General features: G+C 39.5%; 1 protein-coding gene across 1 annotated transcript in view; it reads left to right on the top strand.

Moving 5' to 3' along the window:
- Positions 1–24,855, top strand: part of LOC109323749 (F-box/LRR-repeat protein 20-like) — an 87,433-nt gene that overhangs the window by 33,851 nt on the left and 28,727 nt on the right. The window contains exons 5-9 of the mRNA XM_019555436.1: positions 5,779–5,933; positions 6,711–6,788; positions 11,707–11,896; positions 12,949–13,076; positions 16,668–16,784. Coding sequence (XP_019410981.1) covers positions 5,779–5,933; positions 6,711–6,788; positions 11,707–11,896; positions 12,949–13,076; positions 16,668–16,784 — 668 coding nt within the window. The remainder of the gene's footprint in view (positions 1–5,778; positions 5,934–6,710; positions 6,789–11,706; positions 11,897–12,948; positions 13,077–16,667; positions 16,785–24,855) is intronic.

Below are 24,855 nucleotides of genomic sequence, written 5' to 3'. Positions count from 1 at the left end.
TCTGCCTACTCCCCTGCAGGCTTGACTCCCTCTTCCTCCCATGCCCCACATCTGGCAGCCTCTGCCCTCATCCCCTCCCTGCTACCACTTACCCATGCTCTGGCTGCAGCCCTGACAAGCTCCATTCCCACTGTAGCTTGGGACCTGGAGCTTGTGTTGGCTGTGGCCCCAGCCTAGCCCTGTAGCAGTGGTGGCAGCATGGTAGCCTTGGCCCTGGAAGGCAGGGAGCAGAGGCTTCAGAGTGGAAGGAGATGGGAAGAGATAGCAAGAGGGCAGGTGGGGGGCAGAGGTGGCAGGGGGCATGGGGTGTAGAGGCTGTGTGTGGTGAGAGATGGAAGGGGCACTGAGGTGTCAGGCAGCTGTAACTCTAGCCCTGATCCTGGGGCAGCTCCCTGCTCCCCTGCCACCTTGTACTCAAATCCAAGATGAGGATCTTTATTCCCCATGTTAAACAGGGGAAAAACCTTGTCTTGAATTCAAGTAAATACAGTAGTTAATAGCTGCGAAGCACTCGGATAATATAGAAAAGCTCAGGATTAAACTATTTCTGGCTTCAGAGTAGGGTTTGAATAATGTACAGTAAACAAGACCTGGGGCCACACATTGAACACTAAAGATGAAGCAAAATATTGAAGCGCTGCCCAATGCTGAACACTAAGAAGCCTGTGGAAAGAACAATTTGTGACCTAGTAGTTGAAGACTCTGTCATAAAGTATGCACAGAAGGCCCAAATTAAGTTTGTACAAGTACCCTTAATTCTGCGGTTTTTCCTACAAAAAATAATGCCCAATTAAATTACACTGGCTTCTTTCCAGAGCTGTTTTATATTTATTAATTTAGTGTCTGCTGATAGCTTTGGTCTAAATTAGTGAGCTTTTTCTAATGTGTCTTATCATATATGTACTTCTTTTTAGTATGTTTTTATATCAACTAGTTGATTGCTTTTGCTTCTGTAAATATTAGTGATCCAACAGTTTACAGATATTTATTTTAAAATTTTAAGGAAAAGATTAAAGAAAGGTACATAAGAATAATTTGTTTTGTAATAAAAATGCTATTTGAATGTATAATTATTTCTAAGCAGCACGTCCACTTACTACTTGATGATTCTCAGTTTTTTGTATGGAACTCTAAAAAAATCTTATGGAAAATAATCACCAGAGGGAGCCCATATCAGCACATAAAAATAATATAAACATTTTTATATAAGTAAACCACAGCATATTCCTTCTTTATTCCAAGTGCTGAACTTATGTAGTTCTTCCTAAGAGTAATAACTGTAGAAGTAATTAATAAGTAATAAATGTAAAAGTAATTTCTACTCACAAAGAGTAAGTGTAATATTTTAATTCAGGCAGAGGGCAAGGCAGGAAGGCACTTTAGGGTGTCTGTAGATGTGCTGGGAGGCCGGTCTGATGCACTTTAATTAAAGTGTGTTGGAGCAGACTCAATTAATCGATTCTGCTGGAGCCAGCCTGTGCATCTCATGTACCAGTGTCCCTGCACTTTAAAATGTTTAACTCGATGAGCTTTAGTTAAAGAGCCCCTGCTGCCATTCTGAGTCATGGGGACACTGATACATTAGATGCTGTGGGCACTTCAATTAGATATCTAATGAGCTGTAGTTAAAATGCCCCTGCCACCATTTTGAAGTGCAGGGAGAATGATACACAAGACTGTGTGGGCGCTCTTGGAGTTTCTCTAATTAAAGCATCTCCCCCCACTCCTGGAGCATGTGTAAAAACACTTAGAGACTAACTCATTCAGAAAGGCATAAGCTTTTATAGTCATCATCTTCCATCAGATGCTGCGTGTACTGTTTTTTTCTACTCATAATGTTTTTCTAACAGAAGATGATGAAAAGGTTTCCCTGTGGTCTTCAGGTATTAATGAAGGTCTGGGTCCCATATGATATCTACATAAAAAAAGTGTAACAACCAGTATCTGCAGAAGGAAGTTTGTAAGCTAGAATGGAAGATGACCTGTTCTTTCCAGGGGGTTAGGTTTTGACATATCAATGAAATTATGATGAGGGAACAGATAGATAAGTGAGTATCAGACGAAGACACATATTAGAATCCAAAAATATAGTTAGGTTTGCTGACTGATTTAGCAAAAAGATCACTACATAAGGTGGACAAAGAACGTGTCCATTTTCTGTTATTTCACAGAATGAGTTTAGATTTATACCAGTTTTGATTGGAGATTTATCAGGCCCAACTCCAGTCCTATGACCATGCTGAAGTGTAGTCATGACATTCACTCATTAATAAGAAGTACAATCATGACATTCATAATCCTTAGGACTCTCATCATGGTAAGTCCCATGTCAGTCATGTAAAAAGGGAAAAATATAGAATTATATAGATATAAAAGTTGATGGCTTCTTATTCACATAATGGCTTGATTTTCCTAGTTATCAAATTTTTGTTGTTTATTTTTATTAGATATCTAATGAGCTTTAGTTAAAATGCCTCTTCCAGCATTTTAAAGTGCAGGGAGGTTGATACACAAGACTCATGTCTCTGGAAATGGCTAAATTGTTCCAAATTAATCATGTTTAGATAAGAATCTGAATTTGAATCCTCATACAACACACCTTCAAGGTTGCAAACTGATTTAGGTGATCAAGTGCAAAAGAGTGAAACTTCATGGTTGTATTTTTCAAGATATCTCACATAATAAAATAATTAAAATATGGTTGTTTTTCTCATATGTATATGCTATTTATAATATAAAAAGAGCAAACCAAACAAACATTGCAACTTATATTTAAGTCACTTTTACATCTCTGGTTATATATTTATAGATTTATATGTGTAGGTTACGTGATGTTCTGTGTGTATTTATATGCACAAAATGCCTGCCATGCATCAGACCATCCAAATAACACTAATAAATCCTTTGGAAACAAACTTATAAACAAATACAACTATGAAGGAAAAATAAGTAACTCATAAATAAAATGTCAGCTGACGTGAAATAAATGGTTTTCTTCAGAGAAATAACTATAGCTGGACTGCTTCCATATGTTCTGTAATGAAAACATTGTGTTCCGATATTTATGCCATTTTAAAGCAGAGAAGACTGATGGAACTAATTCATTTAATTTCTGTAGCAATTCACCTTTTGTGCCATAACCACTTCATTATAATGTCCATTCCCACAAGTTTCAGATCAATGAATAGAAACAAATCTACTTTTCTAATGCAAAGTCATAGGATGTATTTATTAGCATCAGAAGGTTTGAATTTATTTTAAACTGTAAGTAAATAGCAGCATTTCTTATTAGTTGTTGTTGAGGCCCCTGGCAAGCATTAAAACACTAAAAAGCTATTTGGATCAGAGGAATTTTATGTCCTATCCCAAACATTGCACCTCCTGCCATGAATTTTTGGACAAAAGATTTCTTCAATCTCAATCATGCCAATGTTGAGCTGCCCCTCAGCCCAGTCCTGCAGACTGGGCAGGGGACAGTTCTGTCTTGGGCTCAGGACTGGTCTCAGCCTCTCACAGGTTTCGGACCTGGGACTGTCAGGGCTGAGCTGACAGTCAGCTGATTGTCAGCCCCACCCTTGAACAGCCCAGCTGCATGCATGGCTTTTAGGAGTCCCGGGGCATTGGGACCCTAGGACTAGGGAACCTCTCTTCCATCACAGGATTCCTGTGGTCTAAAGAACATGTGTTTGGTCTTTCTCCCCCAAACCCAGCATTTTTAAGTGCCTTGGAAGGCAGGAAAGCACCAGGATTGGAGATATCAGGTTCTAGAAGGCCAGAGTTCCTCAGCTTCCGCTGCAGCCCACTCTCCTTGCAGCTTATTTTTGGCATCAGAACCCCGGGCTGTTTCTGAATTAGTTAAGAATTTCATAAACTATTTATACAACAGGAAGCATGATTGTGGGATAGCGCATTAGATCCCGTCAAACCTTACTGTCAGCACAGAAATGGTCCAAGTTCATGATCCCAGGCTCCCTCTACACTAGCAACCAGCAAGCTCCCATGGCTGGAAGCCCCCTCAGCTGACAGATGGCAGCCTGCAGTTTATCTGGGTTCCCTGTCAAACTCCATATGCCCCCAGATCAGATGTGGGCTCATATAATCCCACAGCTAGGAGTCCCATCATCTGTGGGATCCCACACTCGAAGGTACATCTGGCCACGAATTCAATTAATGTCATGATAGGAATGAGCCACAAAGTTAATACATATTTTATGTGGAATAGTTTTGTGGCTTATTCCATGCTTTATCACGTGATTGAGCATGTGGCTGGGTTACAGTTTAAGATGTGGTTAACCGGTTAATAACACGTTAAGTGAAACATGCATGTGTATGAGTAAAGAATGGTAAGAGGGAATTATAATATCTTATTTTCTTGCCTGTCACAGGTCCTCAAATAACACACATGCCTTGTTTTTTGGGAAGGCAGAATGAAATAAAAAAGGATTTTTTTTTAGAGTCGTTAGCATTTTGGACACACTTTTCAGCAACCAACCTTTTCTCCTTCTTCTGACTACTCCTGCCTTCCAGTTCAACTTGTTTAGCGGGAACTATATGTGACCCTGTCCTGGGAAGCTTCAAGTTCCACACTAGTTAATTTGTTGCTTGGTTAGAACCCACCTGAACTCCAGACCGGGAAGACTGGCACTCTAGCCAGTTTATTTTCCTAGAGTACCCTTATCTGAATGGAAGATTATCTAGTGATAGCTCTTGATTGTTCTCCATTGTTAATGCTATGCTGGTGGGCAAATATGCTGCCTATACCAGTTGAATGGGAATTAAAAGGCAAAAGTGAAGACATTTACAATCCAAATGACATTCATAAATCAAAAAAGAATGGTAGACTGATATGAACATATACCAGTCCAGCACAATAATCTTGAAAATATTTGGGATTTCATTGCCAGTCTCGCCATGTTTGCCATTTATTATTCTTAAACCCAGTTCCTGGAGTTGTGTGATTATTTAAGAATATCAGAAAAATAAATCTGTGGGCCTTATCATTGCCAAAGATAAATAAATAAATAAATAACTATATGGAACCCTGAAGACTGAAAAAACAAGAGAGTAATTTAAAAGAACCTAACAGGTTTTTAAAATGTTATTATTTTTAAACCAATATCATGTTATGTTGGAGCCTGTCTCATTATTTTTGAACATTTAAAGTTAACAATACTGCACTTCAGTCCATAAACCTATTTCCTGTAAGGAATTGTTTTGCGTATATAGCAATTAAGGAATCAAATGTGATCTCTTATATGCCATTTGAAAAGACTAGTTTAGTGCTATTGAAAAACACCTGCAGAAGGAATTGGTCTTGGCCTTGGTGACTGAGAGCCCAATCCTGAAAAGTGCCAAGTATCCTCAAATGGCTTTGAAGCTAGTGAGCCCAAAGTTAGCCAATGTTACTTGAAATGGATGGTGTTCAGTACATCAGAAAGCCGAGCCCCTAGTTGCTAAGGTATACCTTAAAGATTTAACAAAAATATTTTGAGGAATCCATTCAGACATGAAAGTATCCACATTTGTATTTTCAAATCAATGCATATGTTTATATTGCTGGTGAGCTTGAGATCCATTAAGACCCTGAATCTTAATATCATAAAATTATTGTAGAAATGTGCATGTGTTAGCTTGTATAAAGATGAGAAGTTAAGGTGAATAAGAACAGTGAGGGAAAGCACATCTTTGTCCATCTTTGTCATTTGGAAAGTAAACTTCTACACTTTGCAGTGAGTTAAGATTATCCATCCACTGCTGTTTTATTTTTTTCACATCCAGGAATTGAATATAACAAGCTGCAGTGGTCCTACACTGAGAGGGGACATAATTTTATACCATGCAAGCACCTTTTGCAAGAAGCTGATCTCTGTAGATATAAGCTGGACAGGAGCCACTGATTTAGGAATCATTGCTCTGGCAGAAGCTTCTGTAAGGTAAACATTTTAAAGAAGATTTTAAAGTAAAGAAGATGTGTTTTTTTTCAAGAAAAGAAAAGAAATACTTATTCGTTCTAACCTGGTTAAGCTATACAAATATGTTTCATGCCTGGCTCCATTTATTGGCACAAAACCAATTATAAAATTAATTCTATTAGGTTTGATTCCAGCGTCCAACCTCTGTTTAATGTGTAAGAAGGGAAGAGGAATGGGGCTGGAGAGTAACTTCCAGTTCCAGCTCCCTGGTTCTCGGGTTCAGCCACACCCTGATGAGAATTAGAGTTTCTTCCTAGCAACTCTAAGTTGTGCCATTGATCACGGGAACATAGATGTAACAGAACCTAGCTCTGCCAGTTTGCTTCCTGTCCCCATCATGTTTCCTCCTGGCATTAATATTGGAGGATGAAGGCAGTATGTACAGAGATTCTCCCAGGAATTACGGATGTGGACCACCAGGGAGTTCCTCTCAGATAGAAATGTTGTGTTAAATGCTTGCTGTAGACTGTCCCTCTGCATGAAGTAGGGTGTTTGTACCCAAAACCTTGCAAAGAACAATTTTTTCCAACTATTTAGTTCATCTAATAAAAGATACCACATTTACCCAAAGAACCTTGTCTGTCTGCATCCATTTTCTAGCTTTTTTTTATACCTCCAAAGTGGCAAGAAGAAAATAAAGCAAATGAATCTGTGGTTGAACTCATTTCACAGCAGTAGAAGCCAAGGATGATTTTTTTTTTAAGTGTGGAGAAATAACCAGTATTTTACATGTTTCAGCCTCCAGAGCCTTTCTGCAAATGGATGCCAAATTACAGACGATGCTGTAAATGCCTTGATTGAAAAACATGGGAAAAGGTAATCTGCATTCAAGCAATGAACGGTTTGGGGTGCTTATACCATGAAATTCTTTTGACCTGATAATGGTTAACAGTTGTTTGTTTTTTACTACCTGCCCTAGTAAAGGTGTGTTACAGAATTTATCTTCATTTAAAAAGGGTGAAACATTATAACTATCCCAGTAGAGATATACTAGATATCTCTCTAGGTAAGGCTCAGGTTATACTGGCCATATTTGTTTTGTTTGTATAATTAATTTAAACCCATTTCCCAAAACAGAGTAAGATATAGTAACAAAATACTCCTTTCTCAGTATAACTCTTTATACATTAAAGTATCTATAGATAGATCATTGATTCTTAACTGGGATGCTGCAGCACTGTAGGGTGCCTTGAATCCTTTCAAAGGTATTGTGGGATGCCTCACAATATTAGCACTGCTACATGTGCAAATATGACTCACAAAATAAACCCAGATATTTCAAATAGGTACTTGTAATGTTAAAAACATTCTGACCTGCTGTGGTCTTTCTAACTAAGTACAGACAATCAAAAAGCCCAAGGCTGAATTTTTCAATTATTGCAGGTTAATCTCAGCTGCATAGATTGAACTGATAAGCAAGTGAATAGACATTCATTTTTGATTCCAGAAATGCAGCCACATGCCTGCAGTGCCCCTGGCCAGAAGTCGAGGGGGGCGTGCTAGACCACACTTCTCTGCTCAGCTGGAGCAGACAGCTTTGGCCAAGGCTAGCCTGCCCATTGCATGAGGTGGGGTTTGTGAGGGAGTACAAAGCATCCTGGGATGCTGAGGGACAGTGAGTTAACTTGAATCTGGGAGGGATCTGGGACAGAAGTTTAATAAACTGATTTAACCTAAATCAGTAAAGTCTGGTCCTGCATCTATCCAGGTTTATCTTAATTCAGTTTTAGTCACTTTGAAAGTGGTATATGTGCATTGAACTTCTGTTGTGTTACAGATTTGAATCAGTTTCTGATCACATATACCAGTTTATTTTGAATTTCTGTCCCTTTGCTTCACACAGATTACTTTATTATTTTTCTGTAGTCAGAAACTAGTGAAAACTAAGAGCTGGCATTTTCTGAGGGGTGTCTTTTTCTGAGGGCTGACATTTTCTGAAGGTTGAGAACCGCTGCCATATATGCTTTGGTATATATGGTATATATACCAAATAACTGATATAGCAATGCCAGCAAGTGTGACCAAGCCACAAGATTGCCAATAAGTGGTAGGTCACATGAGATAAATCAGTGTTGCAGAAGTTTAATTCCCCTAGTATGTACTCACTCCAGTAGCTTATTTTTCTCCTTTGCATTGCTGATTATGCTCTGCTAAACCGCTAACAAGGATCTTTCACTCTGACTATATTATATATGTTTAAATCACATGGACACAGGAAAGAGGTGGAAAGACTGAATTGCTATGTTCCTTGTTTTGTACGATTTGGGTTTTTGATACCCAGTAAAACAACTAATTCAAAACTAATTACATTTTTCAGTGAAGGAATATGTATTAAGTATCGCAATTAAGGCCTTAGATAACAACAGGTCAAATTCTGTGGAATAAGAAGCAATAGGAAGATAGGAAGAGAAAGACTTAAGTGTAACAGTAAAAATGAAGTTTGGACAAGTAAAACCACTTCCAAAAAGAATGAGATGTTTTCAGGTATTTTTATTAATAACTTTCTGAATGCTGCTATTTTGTTAAAAAAATGTATTTACAGGAAATATCAGATATAGACTATGCATTTGTTTGAAAGTCATGCTGGGGCAATGCAAGCAAGAAGGGTTTCTTTTATATTAGATATTTTGGCAGTAAGGTATAACAACACAGGTGTCACCAAGTGATAAAAGCAAGCATTGGCTATGGAGCAGCCAAACAATAAATAAAATAGACCAGGGGTATGAATTGTAATATTTTTCCTGTCAAGACAAAGTGTCCTACTCAGATAGTTTCATTTGCTTGTCATTGACCTCCTTTTTAATACATAGAATTATAGAACATGTAAGTCTGGCTTTATTGTATTTCTGACATTCCATTTGTTATTGCTAACAAGCATGATGCAGAAGATGGTTAGGCCTAGCCAGATGAGACCTACTATTTTTTGTTGTTTCCAATCTGTGGGTAGCTCTAATTCTTCAGATATGTTGCTCATGGAAAAAAATGAAAATATTATGATGAATGAAGTCAAGGGGGAAGGAGATGTTTATACAGGTTTCTGCTTAAATATGTTGAAGCTGAATTTTAGAGAGAAATTTAATTTAACCGGTCAGGAGGCAGACAATCTAATAATTCAGGCAGCCATTCAATCTTATTTTTTGTGTTTGGTCAAGGAGTTGAATTCTCTGTTGTGCTGAGCAAGGGACCATTTGTGCAGTTTGTTGGGTGGAAAACTAGGAGATTCTCCTTCATCTACATTCTTCACCCTAACTTTGACCTGGCTGACTCTTAAAATGACCTTTACGGCAATGATGAATGCAGAAGAAATTATGATTCAGAAATGATTCATCCTTTGATGGCTATCTTGTATGTGTTGGGAGGGATTAGTTTACTTCACACAGCTTAGAGGTGTGGTGAACTCTTGACTATGCATTGATGGCTAGAATGAAGGGGTAGAGTCACATCTTCTCCATTTGCTGCACTCTTGTATGCTGGAGACATTGGATAACAGCAGAATCCAGCAGAGAGGGGAAAATAAGTAAAGATTAGAGGCTTAGGAAGCATGATTTATGAGGAAAGGCTGAAAGAACTAGGGTTTAGTCTGGAGAAGAGAAGGCTGAGGTGGGAATTGATAAGTTTTCAAATACCTGAAAGGTGACGATAGTGTTCATGGAGATAGACTGTTCTCTATATAGCTGTAGAGGATGGAACTAGAGACAATGGACTCAGGATGCAGCAGAGAAACTTTAGTTTAGAGATTAGGAGGAATTATCTGACTATAAGGGTAGACAAACATAATAACAAGATACCTTGTGTAATCTACATCCCTAGACAATTTTTAAGAACAGGTTAGACAAACACTTGACTGTGCTGGTTGAGTGAAGTATGATCCTGTCTTGACCCAGGGTTTGGACTAGATGCCCTTGTGAGGTCCCTCCTAAGCCGACATACCTATGATCCTTTGTCTCCAACATTTCCTCCCTGCCTCCTGCATAGGAGGTCAGAGGAAGGGCAGTCTGAGAGTAAACAATCATGTGATCATGTGTCACCAGGAAGGGATTTATATGAGATTTCCATTCTCTTTATATTATCTGGAGAATCTCTCTCTAGATATCTACCAGCAGCAAATGTACAAAATAGACAGCAGGCTTCTCAACAGTATGGCTTCATCTTGGTCAGGAAGTTCTCTCTAAAATTGAAAGACCTAAGAGAACTGTATTTGTAATAAGAAACAAAATAAGAAGATAATAAAATATACACAGTTTAACATTTATTAATTATTTTATGGAAAATAGCACATCTTATCAAGAAGAAAACAATGACATTTGTAGTAAAGAAAGGTGAATTTTCCCCAACTTTGGAAGAAGAAAATCCATTTAGTTATTGCCTGTGTATTTCTATTAGTCAGCATGATCTCATACAACATACAGTTGTATTTTTTTTAGATTCAGCTAATCTGTGTTCCATTAAGAGAAACATTGATTATCTGTTGAACTGTAATTACCGTACAGGAAGCATTTTGATTAAAGAGGCTCTTCTGTTGTTCATGACGTAGGACTCAATGTTCAGTGCAGTTTTTTTAGGGGCTCCACTTAAGGATGAAGATAGGACTGTCTGGGACATGCTTTTGCACTGGTATTCTAATTTGTATTGATTTACTTAATGTTATCATTCAAATAGATCTTTAGCATCCTGCTTCTTTCACTTCAATAATCTGTACTGAGGGACAAAAGGTTTTTCTTTAAATGAAGGACCCCTTCCTATTTATATACATAGCATAGAGTCTCAGGAATGGGTTTCTGTGATACTGAAGGTTGAGTTTTCATGTTTTATCCCTAAATAAGTATAGTATAGTTGATGAATTGTGTCTTGATTTATGTTTCATGGATTCCCAGTGAAGCTAATATATGCTGGTATGTCTGCAACAGTCACATGCTTATCCTTACCAGTCTTCTGTCCTGTCACAATCTATTAGTCATAAAATGGGATTACACAGTCAAACAGGCTCACACACCATAATGTCTACCATAATGTCTACCTTTTTAAGGTTCAGCGACAGCCAGGACCGTATCTTTGTAGATACAGAGGAAGAGAAGAGGTCAGCTGACTCAGCCTCTTTGAAAATTCCTGTAATACACAGAGACCCATTTCCCACCCAAAACAAAATCTCTGACCCTGCCTCTGCCCTCAGAAAACTTACAATAGATTTGAACAAAATATTAAATATATAGCTAAATACTAACTAGAGATTTGTTAAAGGGAACATTTACATTAGATAAAATTGTATGAGAGTAGAGTTTGACAGGTTCTATTATTAACAGGAGATTGACCTGATTTCTTTTAATAAACAATTAAAAATACAACATAATTTTTATTTTTTAAATTATTTCAATTAATAGCCAAAGGTGATTCAGAGATGAATCAAAGACACTAATATATGGGTTTTTTATTTCTATTAATTTGTTTTTAATGTTGAATCTTTAAAACAAGTTAGTTTCTGTTGTATTGCCAAAGCTAACAATGAAAGTCATTTAATGCACATAATACCCACAACTCCTACCCTAAGGAGGACAAACGTAGGATTAATTCCATGGACTTTAGTGAGTTATTAAATAATTTACACAGGTATGAGGTCAGAATCATAGTCCATAGAAGAGAGAAAATTGAAACACCCTAGAGTTAGGCTGGTTTTAGTGACGGTTGTATTAATGACATTGAGCTCACATTCTTTGTAATTTAATTTGTCCTCTACCAGACTCAGTAAAATTGAAGTCTTTGGTTGCCATGCTCTAACTGCCAAATGCCTGAGTTCCATAGCTGAAGAGTGTCCAAATCTGCAGACATTGAACATTGGCAGAGTCCCAGAGGTTACTCATGTCTGTCTCTCAAACATAGTGAAGCACCTGAAAAAGTTATCTTCACTCAATGTAACTGGGCTCAGTGTGGTAAGACCATTTTGACTTATTGTTGGTCTCTTATTAATTGTAAAACTACTACATGCAGATTGATTTGTGTCTGGTATATTTATTAATAATTATATGCCAAAATGAGCAATGTTGTCTGTTCTTTTCTAAAAAAAGTAAAATTATTAAAGCATGGTGACATTTATATAACATTGATATAGTTACTTGACCTAGCTGCAAGATACACAAGTAACTAATTTTCTTTATAATACAAAACTAATTGCACTTGGTAAGAGTAATATAGAATAGTGTCAAATACTAGTCGGAATATCTACCTGAAATATAGAATGGACAAATCTTTGTTTTGTAGTGTCTCAAAAGCCTCCCTAATTCTAGTCCAGAGTAAATAGTCCCAGTAGGGGATTGCTGACAACACTGCACCCATAAAACTCAAGTCTGTTTGCTAAGACCTATACTAGCTAATACAGTAGTGTCTGCATATGCTGTTTCCCCACACTAATTTAGGATGTATACAGCCATTTGCCACACCATATCTACATTCATTCAGTTTATTTTAAGTCATAACATAGATCAGGAGTGGTGTGTACAACTCTTCACCAGTGCTGTGATAATTGAACATACAGATAGGCCAGCTGGGGGGAGAGAGGTAAGGGTGGGGAGGGGGGCAGGGAAGGAAGGAAGAGCACAACCCAGGGGCAAGGCAGAGTGGCCTGGGCGTTATCAGACCCGGGGCTGCACTCTGAACATGTACATTTGATAGCACAGGTTAAGATCTCTGAGCCACTCTAATTAAAGCGCTCCCCTCCTCCCCACTCCTGGAGCACATGTATAAACACCCTACGGTCTTCAAGAAATAGGGACAGTCTTCCTAGATGTTTGCAGCATATAACATATTTTGGAGAATAATGTAATTTGAATTATTAATAAATTAAATCTGTTGTCTTATAGATAATTTTTATTAGCAGAAATTAACAATGCGTTCTGTATTTTGGTGATCATCAGATATTCTTGGCAAGTCTATGTCTGAAGTAACACTTCGGGGGGTTTTTTCTCTTCTATGTGATGCGCTCTAGGTGAGAGATCGTGTTGTCCACTTTATTGTGACACAGTGTCCTAAGTTGGAGTCTTTGATTCTCAGCTCGTGCTCACAAGTGACAGATCTAAGCCTAGTGGAAATTAGCACCTACCTGCAAACAATCAGGTACAAATCTGAACATTGTAAGGAAGCTTTGCAAATTTATCTGAACTGCAAGGTTAAAGGTTTCCATGAGTGAAAAATAAATCATCACTCATTGGTATCACAGCTTTGTTTGGTTAGTTCACAGAAAATTTAGCACTGGTGCTATATTGGCACATACTGTTATTGCCCTAAATCAGGGTTGTACACATGAGTCCTGCAAGTGGTTAAATTGGGCCCATGAGGCTTTTTGGTATGGCATCAGAACCCAGGGGATGAATGCTGCCACTACTCCCTTCCTCTCCCTCCCAACGTGTCCACTGCTGAATTTGAGGTCTTTGATTCCATGGGTGAATAAAATCAGCAGCACGAGGGAAATTTGGGGCAAGTAGAAACTATGTTTATTCCCTGGGTTCTGGAGCTATCCTAACATAGTGGCTTCAGCAGCTGTGCTGACCTGCTTCCACTCTACTGCTGCAGGTGCGTTATTTCTACATACACATACACTGAATGATTCTGGTGTATAGAAAGCCATGGGCACCTCCATTCCCATTCTGTAAGACTTTTGAGTCACAGGAGGAGTAATCTCTTATTATGAAAGGAAAAAAATTACAATTGTGCAAGCAAAATATTGCATGGATCAGTATGCAAGATACTCAACTTTTGAAGCAATGCTACAAAGTGATTTGTTCTTAGAGTTGATAACATTTCTGAATGATTGTATTGGTAGACAGTTATGGTATTCACCCAAATCCAAGAAGACTTCAAATTTAAGAAGATCCACCTAATAATTAGACTCTATATAAGTGTATAAATTTATGATTTTCCATATATAGAATCAAATTATTGGAGGGTCATCTTAAATTTGTCACCCTTGAATTTGTCACCAGTGGGGCAAGCAGGAGCAGAGGGGCAGATAATGGGGGGTTGGGTGGCAGCTAATGGGGCAGTCAAGTGGTCAGACCCTTTTCCCTTGTCCCCCCTGCTGCCTTTTCCCATTTTCCCCACCATCTCCTGGCCTCCCTGGTACGTTCCTCCCAAGTGCCTCCCCCACTGGTACCTGCACCTGCCTTGTGGTGCCTGCACCCTTTGGCATCTGCTACCCCTGCCGTGCCTATGCTCCTTGGCACCTTCCTCCACTGCCACGTGCCCTCCATATAACCACCTGTACCTCCCCATGGTGCACTGAATCCAGCATGCAGGGGGTGGGGGTTGTCCATGGGCCAAATGCGGCCTATGGACTCGCCCCATGCCACTCATCCAGCTGTGGGGCCAGATAGATTTGACAAATCTGCCTTAGGAGAATAGTATTTTCCAGGCTGCTACAGACCAATTAAAATGTTAGGACACATAGATACTGTATATATCTATTACTTATACCCTAAGACTTATACCTTGATACCCATAACTATACCACACACCTTGCTGTCCTTCTTGGCTCCCTCCAGCCTTACTGCCACCAGCCCAACTTCCTTCATCCTGGCATGAACCCTCCTCCCACCACATCCCTTCCCATCTCCTCCTCTTCTCTCCTAGCTCTCTCCTAGCTGCATTGATCCTATCCTTGTAACCATCTATAAACTCACTAGGGGGGACCAGAAGGGTTTGGGAGAGACCTTGTTTCCCCTAGCGCCCTCTGGCATAACAAGGAATAATGGCCACAAGTTGTTGGAGAGGAGGTTTAGATTAGACATCCATAAGAACTACTTCACAGTTAGGATGACTAGGATCTGGAACCAACTGCCAAGGGAAGTGGTGCTGGCTCCTACCCTGGGGGTCTTTAAGAAGAGGCTTGATGCCTACCTGGCTGGAGTCATTTTAGCCCAGTTTTCCTCCTGCCCAGGCGCGGGGTCGGACTTGAAGATCTACAAGGTCCCTTCCAACCCTACTTCTATGATTCTGTGATATGATTACTCTACAAATATGTTTAATGACAACGGGGTTGAAATACAAGAATATATTCCTATAGTCACTTAAAAAAAAAGGAAGGTTTCATGGCACTATTTTGAATGGCAAATTGGCATAAAATGATTTCTAATGTAGTACATATATTCTGATGCAAAGCATGCCTTGGTAATTATTCCATATGGTTAGCTCTTAATTGGTCAATTGGTACCCATTAAGCCAAAACATGGTTGAAAGTTTTATTATGCTTCCTTAGTGAAATATTTCTCAAATGAATGCTATCAGGGTTTTACCTTATAGCACAAGAATGATATTCATGAGTTGTTGAGGCATAAAAAATCACGAGAAAAGCTGGGTAACTCTTGCACTTAGAATGCAAATGAGGTAGCAAAATTCTACCGTAGTTAAGGTATAACTAGTGTTGCCAACCCAAGAATTTTTTTTTACTGATAATCTGAAAGCTTTTAACTACCACCAAACTTGTTTTATTAATATATGTTTATATTGACATATGTTTTACATAATGTAAATATAACCTTGCTGCCAGGCCCTGGACAGCAGGAACAAAGGCTAGATTCAAATTTAGGGGTTTAACACCAACCATAGTTAAAAAGTTTGACTGTCAGTAAAATATTTACAGATGATCAGTGGAAAAAAAAAGTCTTGGTTTGGCAACTCTGCTTGACAGTAGCAATGGTTTTGCACACTTCTACCCCCACCCTTACACCCTAAGACTTACACCTTGATACTCATAACTGTACCACACATCTTGCTGTCCTTTTTGGCTCCCCCCAGCCTTACTGCCACCAGCCCAATTTCCTTCATCCTGGCATGAACCCTCCCCCTGCCACATCCCTCCCCATCTCCTCCTCCTCTCTCCTAGCTGCATTGATCCTATCCTTGTCCTGCCTAGAACTACACAGCCCTACCTACCTGTAACATGAGCAGTGTTATAGGTAGCTAACGTGGTGCAGCAGCAGCCCCTGGATGGGGAAGAGGTGGGGTTCCTGAAGCTCTTGTGGGCCCCAGTTCCCTGACAGGACTCACTGAAAGGTGCTGTGCTCCCACTCAGACACCAGGGTTGCTGCCCTGCTCTGTCTGTCCATTAACACTTTACATCCAGCTTTGTTCAAAGGACAGATCTTTAATTAAGTTTAGGATTGCTTAGTCTTTTACAGATGACTCAATTTTTTGTGGACTTCACAGACAAGTGTTTTCAGGTTTTTAGTTTTTACAGACTGTCTATAAATTTAGAGATAGCTTGTAGCCCTGCTTATAACACTCAGTGGTACATTATTAATTTCATATTCTGGGAATAATTATACTTGCTTTGCAAAAAGAGTGCGTAAAACAAAGTGTATGGGACAAAGGGGAGGTGAATGCATGAACTACTTTGGTACTAAAGAGGGCAACTGTCTTGTTGCAATAAAGAATGCCTTTTAGTTAATAACCTTTTCCTTTTCTTTTACCTTCACCCTTCTAGAGAGGGAAATAAAAGAGATATTAGCAGTTTTATTTTTAAAAAATTGTTTTCTAAATTTGCTACCTTTTTATGCTCTGTGGTGTAACCTCTGTATTTGTTTTAAAAAACAACACATAAATGATTTAATCACAGTACATCAACCCTGCAAACAAACTGCTTCATGACCTCATATCATGCTGTACCTATTGGACAGTTTTAGGCAGTGATCTTTTGTTCTGAACTTACAGATATCTTGATGTTAGCAGCTGTAAAAAGGTGACAGATATAGGAGTTCAGGCTTTGGCAGGGAGCTGCCACCAGCTTTATTATCTTGATCTGAGTTCAACAGGAACAAGCAAGAGAGGGTAAGTTACTTGTTAGAAGTGTCTGATTCTAATACTTGATATTTTCTTTCTCATTTCATTTTCCTTCCTTGATTTTTTTTTTTATACAATGGATTAAAATTGTTTGTTTATACAACTTACACTGAAACAAATACAAGCTACCTGAGCAATCCTTCTGTTTAAAGAATGCACATCTGTCCAGTACAGTGGACCTATGTTAATCAAATATTGCTATTGTTACTGCCTTTGTGGTATTCTTTATTTTAAATTGTAGGGAATACCAAAAAGCTATTCATAAGATAAAAGCTATATCATGGTTTGGCGAATGTGAAAGCAGTAATCTCAGTTGATGTGCAGAGATGTTTAGGCATTTGTATAACAATAAGGATAAAATATTCATACATTTATGAGAAGGTATCCTTGTTATCAGTAAAGAATGACTGAAAATGGATGACTAGAAAATATGTTTTGATTAATTTTTAAAGTGATTTCCATAGTATTAAGTTTTATGGAGAAATATAAGGTACTAAAACCTAGATGTGCAGATCCACAGCATGCACATGGCTAGGAATGCAGCCTGGCAACTTGGAGAGCAGCATCTGGTGGGTAAGTCTGTGGGGGGAAGGGGCATGTGGGGACACAGATAGAGACCCCCACGGTGAGGGAAGGAGTGGGGCTGGGGAAGGGGCAGGTGCTGCCCAGCTGGGGTGGGACAGGGCACAGGACAGAGCTGTGAGCAGCTCATCTGGGGGCCACAGGGGGGTGAGGTGGGGAGTGGCTCCTGCCACTGCACACCCCCTGGGGGAGGCATGGGAGACGCATGCCTCCTGGATTTGTGTGCAGTGAGGGTGGGCTGCTGCTGCAGGTTCAGGGCCAGAGGCTATGCCAACATCTTCTTGCCAGTGAGGCTGGGCTGGGGCTGTGCATGAGGTGGGCAGGGGTAGGGCAGGCAGTGTTGGAACTGAGAGGGAGGCTATAGGGGAAGCTATGGGAAATTTGGGGTGGCTGTAGCCCCCCTGTAATCTCCCTCCCAGTACTGCCACCTCCTGCCCTGCCCAAGCATAGCCCCAGCTCAGCTCCCAGGAGGAAGAGGCTGGTGCAGCCCCCAGCCCTGAGCCCACAATGGCAGGCTTTTTTTGCCCCACACACAAATCCAGAGGGCATACGCCTGCCATACCTCCCCCAGGATTCACACAGTGGCAGAAGCCACTCCCTCTCCTTACCTCCCCACACCCCTCTGGATGAGCCACCCAAAGTTCCATCCTGTGCTCCATCCCACCCCTGCTGTGCAGCACCTGGCCCTGCCCCAGCCCCACTCCTTCCTTCATCATGGAGGCCTCCCTCTGCCCACTCCCATGCCCTTTTCCCCCCCACAGACTTACCAGCTGGAGGTTGCTTTCCAAGCTGCCAGGCTGCATATCAGCAATTGGATTGGTATTGGCCGATATGGCTGCTTAATAAATCTGCCATGGGTATCAACCCCAAAAATATTTATTGGTGCATCCCTACTAAAACCCTAACTGTCATGTATTATCTTGCTAAAATTCTTTGCATACTAAATGGATTTGTGTTCATAATGGATAGAATTTAATCAAAATATTTTGTATTCATTCATATTCATTTTATGTTCTTCTCATGGGTTAGATAAAGATCTATAAGTAAAAACTGTAGATTCAAATGCATGTTGTAAATTCCTTTCTAGACATTTAGATATGGCATGTTTCTCATGTTTCTTCCTGGAAAACTATTGGTAAAATTGTCTCAATCTTCTGTTCTTTTCATTTTTTAAAAATACCCGTAGTATGATTAATTCTAACTTTTACCCAGTGAATTATCATATCTCATCCCAGAAACATTGTAGTGAGATTTTACACATGAAAATGATGAAATAAACAACTTTTCCTATAATTTTAATTATAAGCAAAATGTTCAAGTGACCAACTGAAAACTAAAAGTGTGACTAATTAGATAATGCCAATCGTTCTTCTTCCTACAGTTATTACCCTGAAGAAGATAGGTTTATGCATATGTTGACTTTGCAGTAGACACGTATAGGTGTTAATTTAAGTGTAGCCAGATGCGCATGCTTTGTTGAATTTCTTACACAGACATAATTATTTCTTGGAATTCATTATATATCATTCTTTTGGTGGGAAATTCATCCATGCTGAATGGATCACCTTTTGTTTGAGTGTCACTAAACATAGATATAGTGATATACAGCATGAGAAGATGCATGTATTCTGAGGGCCTGGATAGAGGACATGTTTTCACAGGTAGAACTGAGCAATAAAATAATGTAAACCCCTACGCTGGACTGGGTAATTTCCTCCAGTTTAGTGTAGAATTATCTTGGAACGACTTAGAGATACACTTGTATAAGCTGCAATGATGTAGGTGTTGTCTGACTATAGTGTATCCTAGGGAAGTCAGTCATTGAAGGAAAATTCTCCCCTGCCACTTAATGCAGGGTGCAGCTACCTTGGAATAACACAGTTCTCCAAGCTGCTGGGTAACCACAGCTACCCTGGGATAACCACAAGTTTGACTATTGCAGATCTTGGAATAATTTATATTGTTGTATAAAATCTATATAAGTTACACTGGTCTAAATCTGATGTCTGGAAAGGGCATAAAATACTTTTTCCATCATTCACATTTAGACATAAGTAATGTAAGCTATGATAAGATAAAGTCTATATCATAGTTCTACAAATGTGAAGGAAGTAACGTCAGTTGCAGTGCAAATATGTGTATTTACACACACACTAACACTGACTTAAGTGCGGATAAGTTTCAGTGAACATTTCTACTGCTATTTCACTGAATTTCTATTTCAGAATCTGACAGGGGTTGTCCCGAGGCTGGTCACAATGTCAGCCCACCCACCAGTCTAGGGTAGTCAGGCCCCCCCCAAATCTCCCACCACGCTTTTGTTGTAATTAAAAGTTGTTTCTAGGCAGGAGGCTACCCCTTTAATGCCCTAATTCTAGGGGCATAATACATGGCTCCAACCTCCTTTTTACTGTATCCCATGCCTCACAGGTAGTATACTATTGTTGTCACCTCTATGTGCCCCTCTGGCGCTGGGCCCTTTGGCCCCTGTGTCTGTACCTCTCTGGTGCTGGGTCCTCTGGCCCCTGTGTCTCTGTGCCCCTCCCCAGTTGTGTGCTTCTCCCTCTGGGCACTAATGAGGCCACCACCTCCCCTGTAGGCTCGTTCCAAACCACCGCTACAAACAATAACACAAGCATAAGCCCCTGGGCTACACCACAACAATAACAAGGGAGACTGTGTTCTGCCCCTTTTAAGAAGGCAAAACTTCCACCCTAGGACAGTCTGTCTCCTAGCCCTAGGTACCTGGTAGGCTTCTGGAGCCTTTAGTCCATATATGGGAGCAAAGCAGGCAACCCAATGTCACTGCTCTCTTAAGGCTGGGCTCCTTCCCTTGGTAGTCTCCAGAGAGCATGTGAACCCTGCCAGTTCCACCCCTGAGCTTATATGTCCCTAGGGCCCTGCCTCCTACTCGTCATCTGACCACCTGCAGGTACTGGCCAATTACCCTGTTAGGCTATTGCTCAGGCAACCTGCAGCTGTGGAACTCTGCCTAGCCTGTAGGGCTCTGTGGCCAGGCTGCTTCTGCCCTTAAAGGAGCAGGTACATTTTAGTGTTCTGCTACACAGAAGATTTCTGAAAGCCATTAAAAAATGTGGATAAGACTGAATTTTTTTTGAAAACAGAATAGAATTTTTTAATGATTTTCTTTAAAGCTGAGGCTGAAGCTTGAACTTCAGAACTTCCTAAATTTTATTGGAAAATATATATTAAATAAGCCTTTTGATTCATCTTTAGAACACAGTGTTAATTGCTTGTTGCACATTTCCACTAGATGTTTGACCAGAAATTTTTTTAACCCAGGGAAAACACGACTCTCCTTAATATTGTAAGAATTCAGGAGACTATCATGTCGAAACATACATGTGAAATGCCTAAATTCAAAACTCATTTGCTTAGACATAGTTTTGACCTGATAAGTATACCTTTTAGGTATTCGCCTACAATTGTAAGGGTTTTTAATTTTGGTTTGCCCTCTGAAGAGAATGTGTGTAAAATAAGATTCTGAGTCATGCATTGTATACAAAATAGCTTGGCTTGAGCATAAGGTGACTTTTCCTGGATCGATCCTTAGTCTTGAAGTTTGATGGTGATGGTCTGTTCTGTTCTTATTTAACAGTTCTGTGGGAGCTTTTCTGATTCTTAGGCTCACTTTATATTTATTCTTCTTTCCTTCCTTACACTATGATTGATTCAGTTGTAGGGTGCTGTTTTGATTGTTAATTCCCTCTACTTATGGTTTTAGCAATTTGGAGAAGTCCTGCCAGAAATGTTCTTATTCATATGGTGGTGTTTTGATGTTAAGTTATGCCTGGATATCTTTTCTTCCATTTTCGTTGATTGTTCCCTGCAAAATTGTTTTTGCGAGCCTGTCAGTCTGGACATGTGGTCAGAACACTCCAAGTTCCAACTTTTCACTGTTGCTAGAAGAGGCTCATAGGAGCTAATTACTGTTGTAATTGCACTTGTAATACACTTCATAGCTTAGTATGCTGTATATGAGTTGTAGAATTTTTTTTGAGACAACTGAATCCAAAAGATTGAATTCTACATTCTGTTGTGACTGTTAAAATCTAGGTTTCATGTCTATATAGGACTGTTGAAAACACAATCATTCCAAGAAATGTTATTTATTATTTCATTTATTTACTTTAGATAATTTAGCAATATACTTAGACTGCGGACTGTTGTATAGACTGTTGATATATGGGCTCTTTTGGCAGCTGGGAAATGTTATGATGTATGTAATGAGCTTAGATCAGGATCCAGGGCCCAGCCAGTTCTAACTGGACAATCAGGGCAACTCAACCCCTAAGATGGCAGACAACAGGCACAACCCGTTAAAGCAGGGGTGAGCAAAATGCAGCCCTGCGGGCAGGATACAGCCCACCAGGCCTTTCTATCCAGCCTGTGGGCCTCTAAAAAATTAAGGATTAATATTTATCTGCACCTATCTGCCTGTCATGTAGCCTTCAATGGCTTGCCAAAACTCAGTAAGCAGCCCTCCGCCTGAAATAATTGCCCATCCCTGCATTAAAGCTTTTAAAAGCTGTTCCCACCCAGTAGTGTCCTGTTTGGGGACATACTTTGGTACTTGCTTCTGACTTCTCTGTTCTTCTATGACTTACTTACTGGGGCTCTGGCCATGACTTTGACTCCTGGCATATCTCAACTTTGGCACCAACTCATGGCTCCCTGTGGACCTGGTCTCTGGACTTTGCCCAAATATCAGGTGACCTTCCCCACTTCCCACACCCTGGTTACTAACAATAGACTGGTTACCTGGACATTCTCTTTTCCCCCAAGAGTTGGGCCACTACATCATGACTGAGAAGCTGGATGGTATTTTATTTACTATGTGAACCCAGTGCTATCCAAAGTGTAATCTAATCCTCTGAATATAATTATAAAATGTGTATTGAAGTTTTGTTCTTTAAACACCAACATATGAATTATATCATCTGGGTAACTTAAGGGACAGCTTTTTTGGTATAGAGTAAGTCATGAAAATAAATTGCTTTCATGGCCAATCCAGTCACAAGAAAAACTATCCCCACTTTGAAGAGTTAGTTGTAAAAGTGCTACCCTGCCCTGCCTTCTGCCTGACTTCAGAATAACAGAGCTAACATTCTGTATTCCCCTTCTGGAGATCTTTCATCACAGACTCAGAAGATAGACGTTCTGAAGATGTACAGCTATCGCAGAATAACATATACTGGCTGAATGTAACGTATTACTCAGACCTCAAAGGCTTGAATTAATTTATATATCAGATATCTGTGTAGTGAACCTGAGAGGAAATTTTGTCCATGGTACTAAATGTTTCATTGTGAAAGGATGGTTAAAACAATGAGGGACTCAGGAAATGTATGAATTGTGGTGAAGGGAGTGGAAAATGAAAGAGCTTTGATCGCTAGTGTGTGACAGGCTCAGCTTATTTTGCCTGTATATATTTTTCTCCAGTATCAAAATACCAGCATGGTGAATACTATGTAAATATGATTACGTTTGGCAGAAATATGCCTGATAGCATATGATTGTCACACACATTAGAATGCAGTAGGCTCATACTGAGGAGAATGGAGTGGAGGAGAGTTAAGAGAAGCTAATTTGCAGTTGTACAATGGACATAACCCCAACTAGGCAAAATCAAAGATTAACTAGAGATAATACACCTGATTTGAGCCTACAAGAGGCAAAGACCCATTCATTATAACCAGTGGCCCATTTACATTTTTATTTGTTCTTTCTAAGTGAAGTCTAACCTCCTCCTTTGTACCTTGTGTATCTGGTGCATCAGTCAAAACTCAACTCCCGTTCTCTGGCATGTACCACACATCATTTTTTGAAGTACTGATGTTCCAGTGGAACGTTGGCACTTCAGAGTAGTTCTTCTGCACTCTGCTTCACTTTCACTGTTTTCACTTTCACTGTAGTTGATTAAACACAAAGCAAATCTAAATAATTTGACAGCCATTGAAGCTACTCATTATAAATATCATCCACAAGTATAATCCATATTTTTGTTACTTGTAAAGGCTTGACATTCTGTACTTCTCCTTTGTATGCTTTCCCAGTGTCATCAATTTAGGATAGTTAAATATTATTTGGGAGCAATGCTGAAGGATAGGTTAACTTGACGACAGACAGCTGGCACAGATTTTTTTAAAAGAGGTATAAATGTATATGTAAAACCAAACAAACAAAAACACATGCTTGTGAGTGCAAATGCATGTGGAATCTGAATGTGTTTGCTTGTTCTCTTTTAGCCAATAAAGTCAAAGATTTCACAATTGCTTTTGAGTGATTTTTTGCTTGCTGAGACTGTTAGTGGCAGAGATATTTCTCTTTACTATACATTGGTAATATTAAGTTTGACTTTATTAAAAGTCAACAGTTAGGGCATGACCAAAACCCATTTTAAAAGAGAGAGTGTGTATCTCATGGGCATTTTTTTCTCCCATTCCTAATTATACAGAGCTCCCCTCGCCCTCCATTCACAATGATACAGATATCTATAGGCAACCATCTACAGTTTTCCCAGAGCCTGACGAAGGGAATTTGATCCCGAAAGCTTGCAGAAAAGGACAGTTTTCTTGCCATTTTCCAAATGGTCTAATACAAGGTATCATTTTGGAACCAAGAGTTCTAGTTTTTTGTATTTCTTATAGGGAACAAAGGTTTTTTAAATAGGTAAAAGTGCTACCTTTTTGGAAAAGTAGAATCAGAATTTTGTTCATATACACTGAAAGAAGCTGAAAATGGCTTGGCAGCTGGAAACCAGCAGTGGAATCAGCAACATGTTATTGCCTACTTTGCAACACTTGTGGGTTCACAGTTTGGGAACCTTTAGTTAAAGGACCTGGTTGTCATAAGGAAGTGACCCTGGAATTTCTGAGTCTTTCTACTCTAAGCAGTTTGGTCTGGTTTTGAAATGAGTTTGCCTGTGGGCTATGTGGTTGACATAATGTAGGCAGGCTGCAGTCTAAGAAAATCCCCAACTTACAAATACCACTGTACCTTTTTCCTCCTTGCTTTGGAAAACACTATTTTGGGGAATATGCAAAAACTCAATCATCTATTGCTTCTAAGATACTTTTAGAAAAGGAAATGTTAAAAATTTAAGTACTTTAACCAAAATATTGTTAATATTTATGCTTAGTGCCTGTTTAATTCTTTGATCTTAGAGAAAATGGGGCAAAGAGAAATGTTACTGAAGGTATGACGCCCTCTAGACCAAGGAGACAGAGTACCCTCACTCCAACTGCATAATGCAGTGGTTTTCAAACTTTTTAGACTCAAGATATCCCTCAGCAAATACGGAGGGTATCTCATAGACAGTTCTCTTCCCCATTCCCAATTGTACAGAGCTGCTCTCTCCTTCCATTCACAATAACACATCTTCCTTTAGGCAACTGTAACACCTTATTTGGAAAAGTAGAACCTGAATTTTGTTCACATACTTTTAGCTTCTTTC

The sequence above is a fragment of the Crocodylus porosus genome, unplaced genomic scaffold (genome assembly GCF_001723895.1).
Source record: "Crocodylus porosus isolate Cpor-Errol unplaced genomic scaffold, CroPor_comp1, whole genome shotgun sequence".
Classification (NCBI taxonomy): domain Eukaryota; kingdom Metazoa; phylum Chordata; order Crocodylia; family Crocodylidae; genus Crocodylus; species Crocodylus porosus.
Note: the sequence above shows the minus strand (reverse complement) of the source record. Positions and strands in the feature narration are given on the sequence as shown.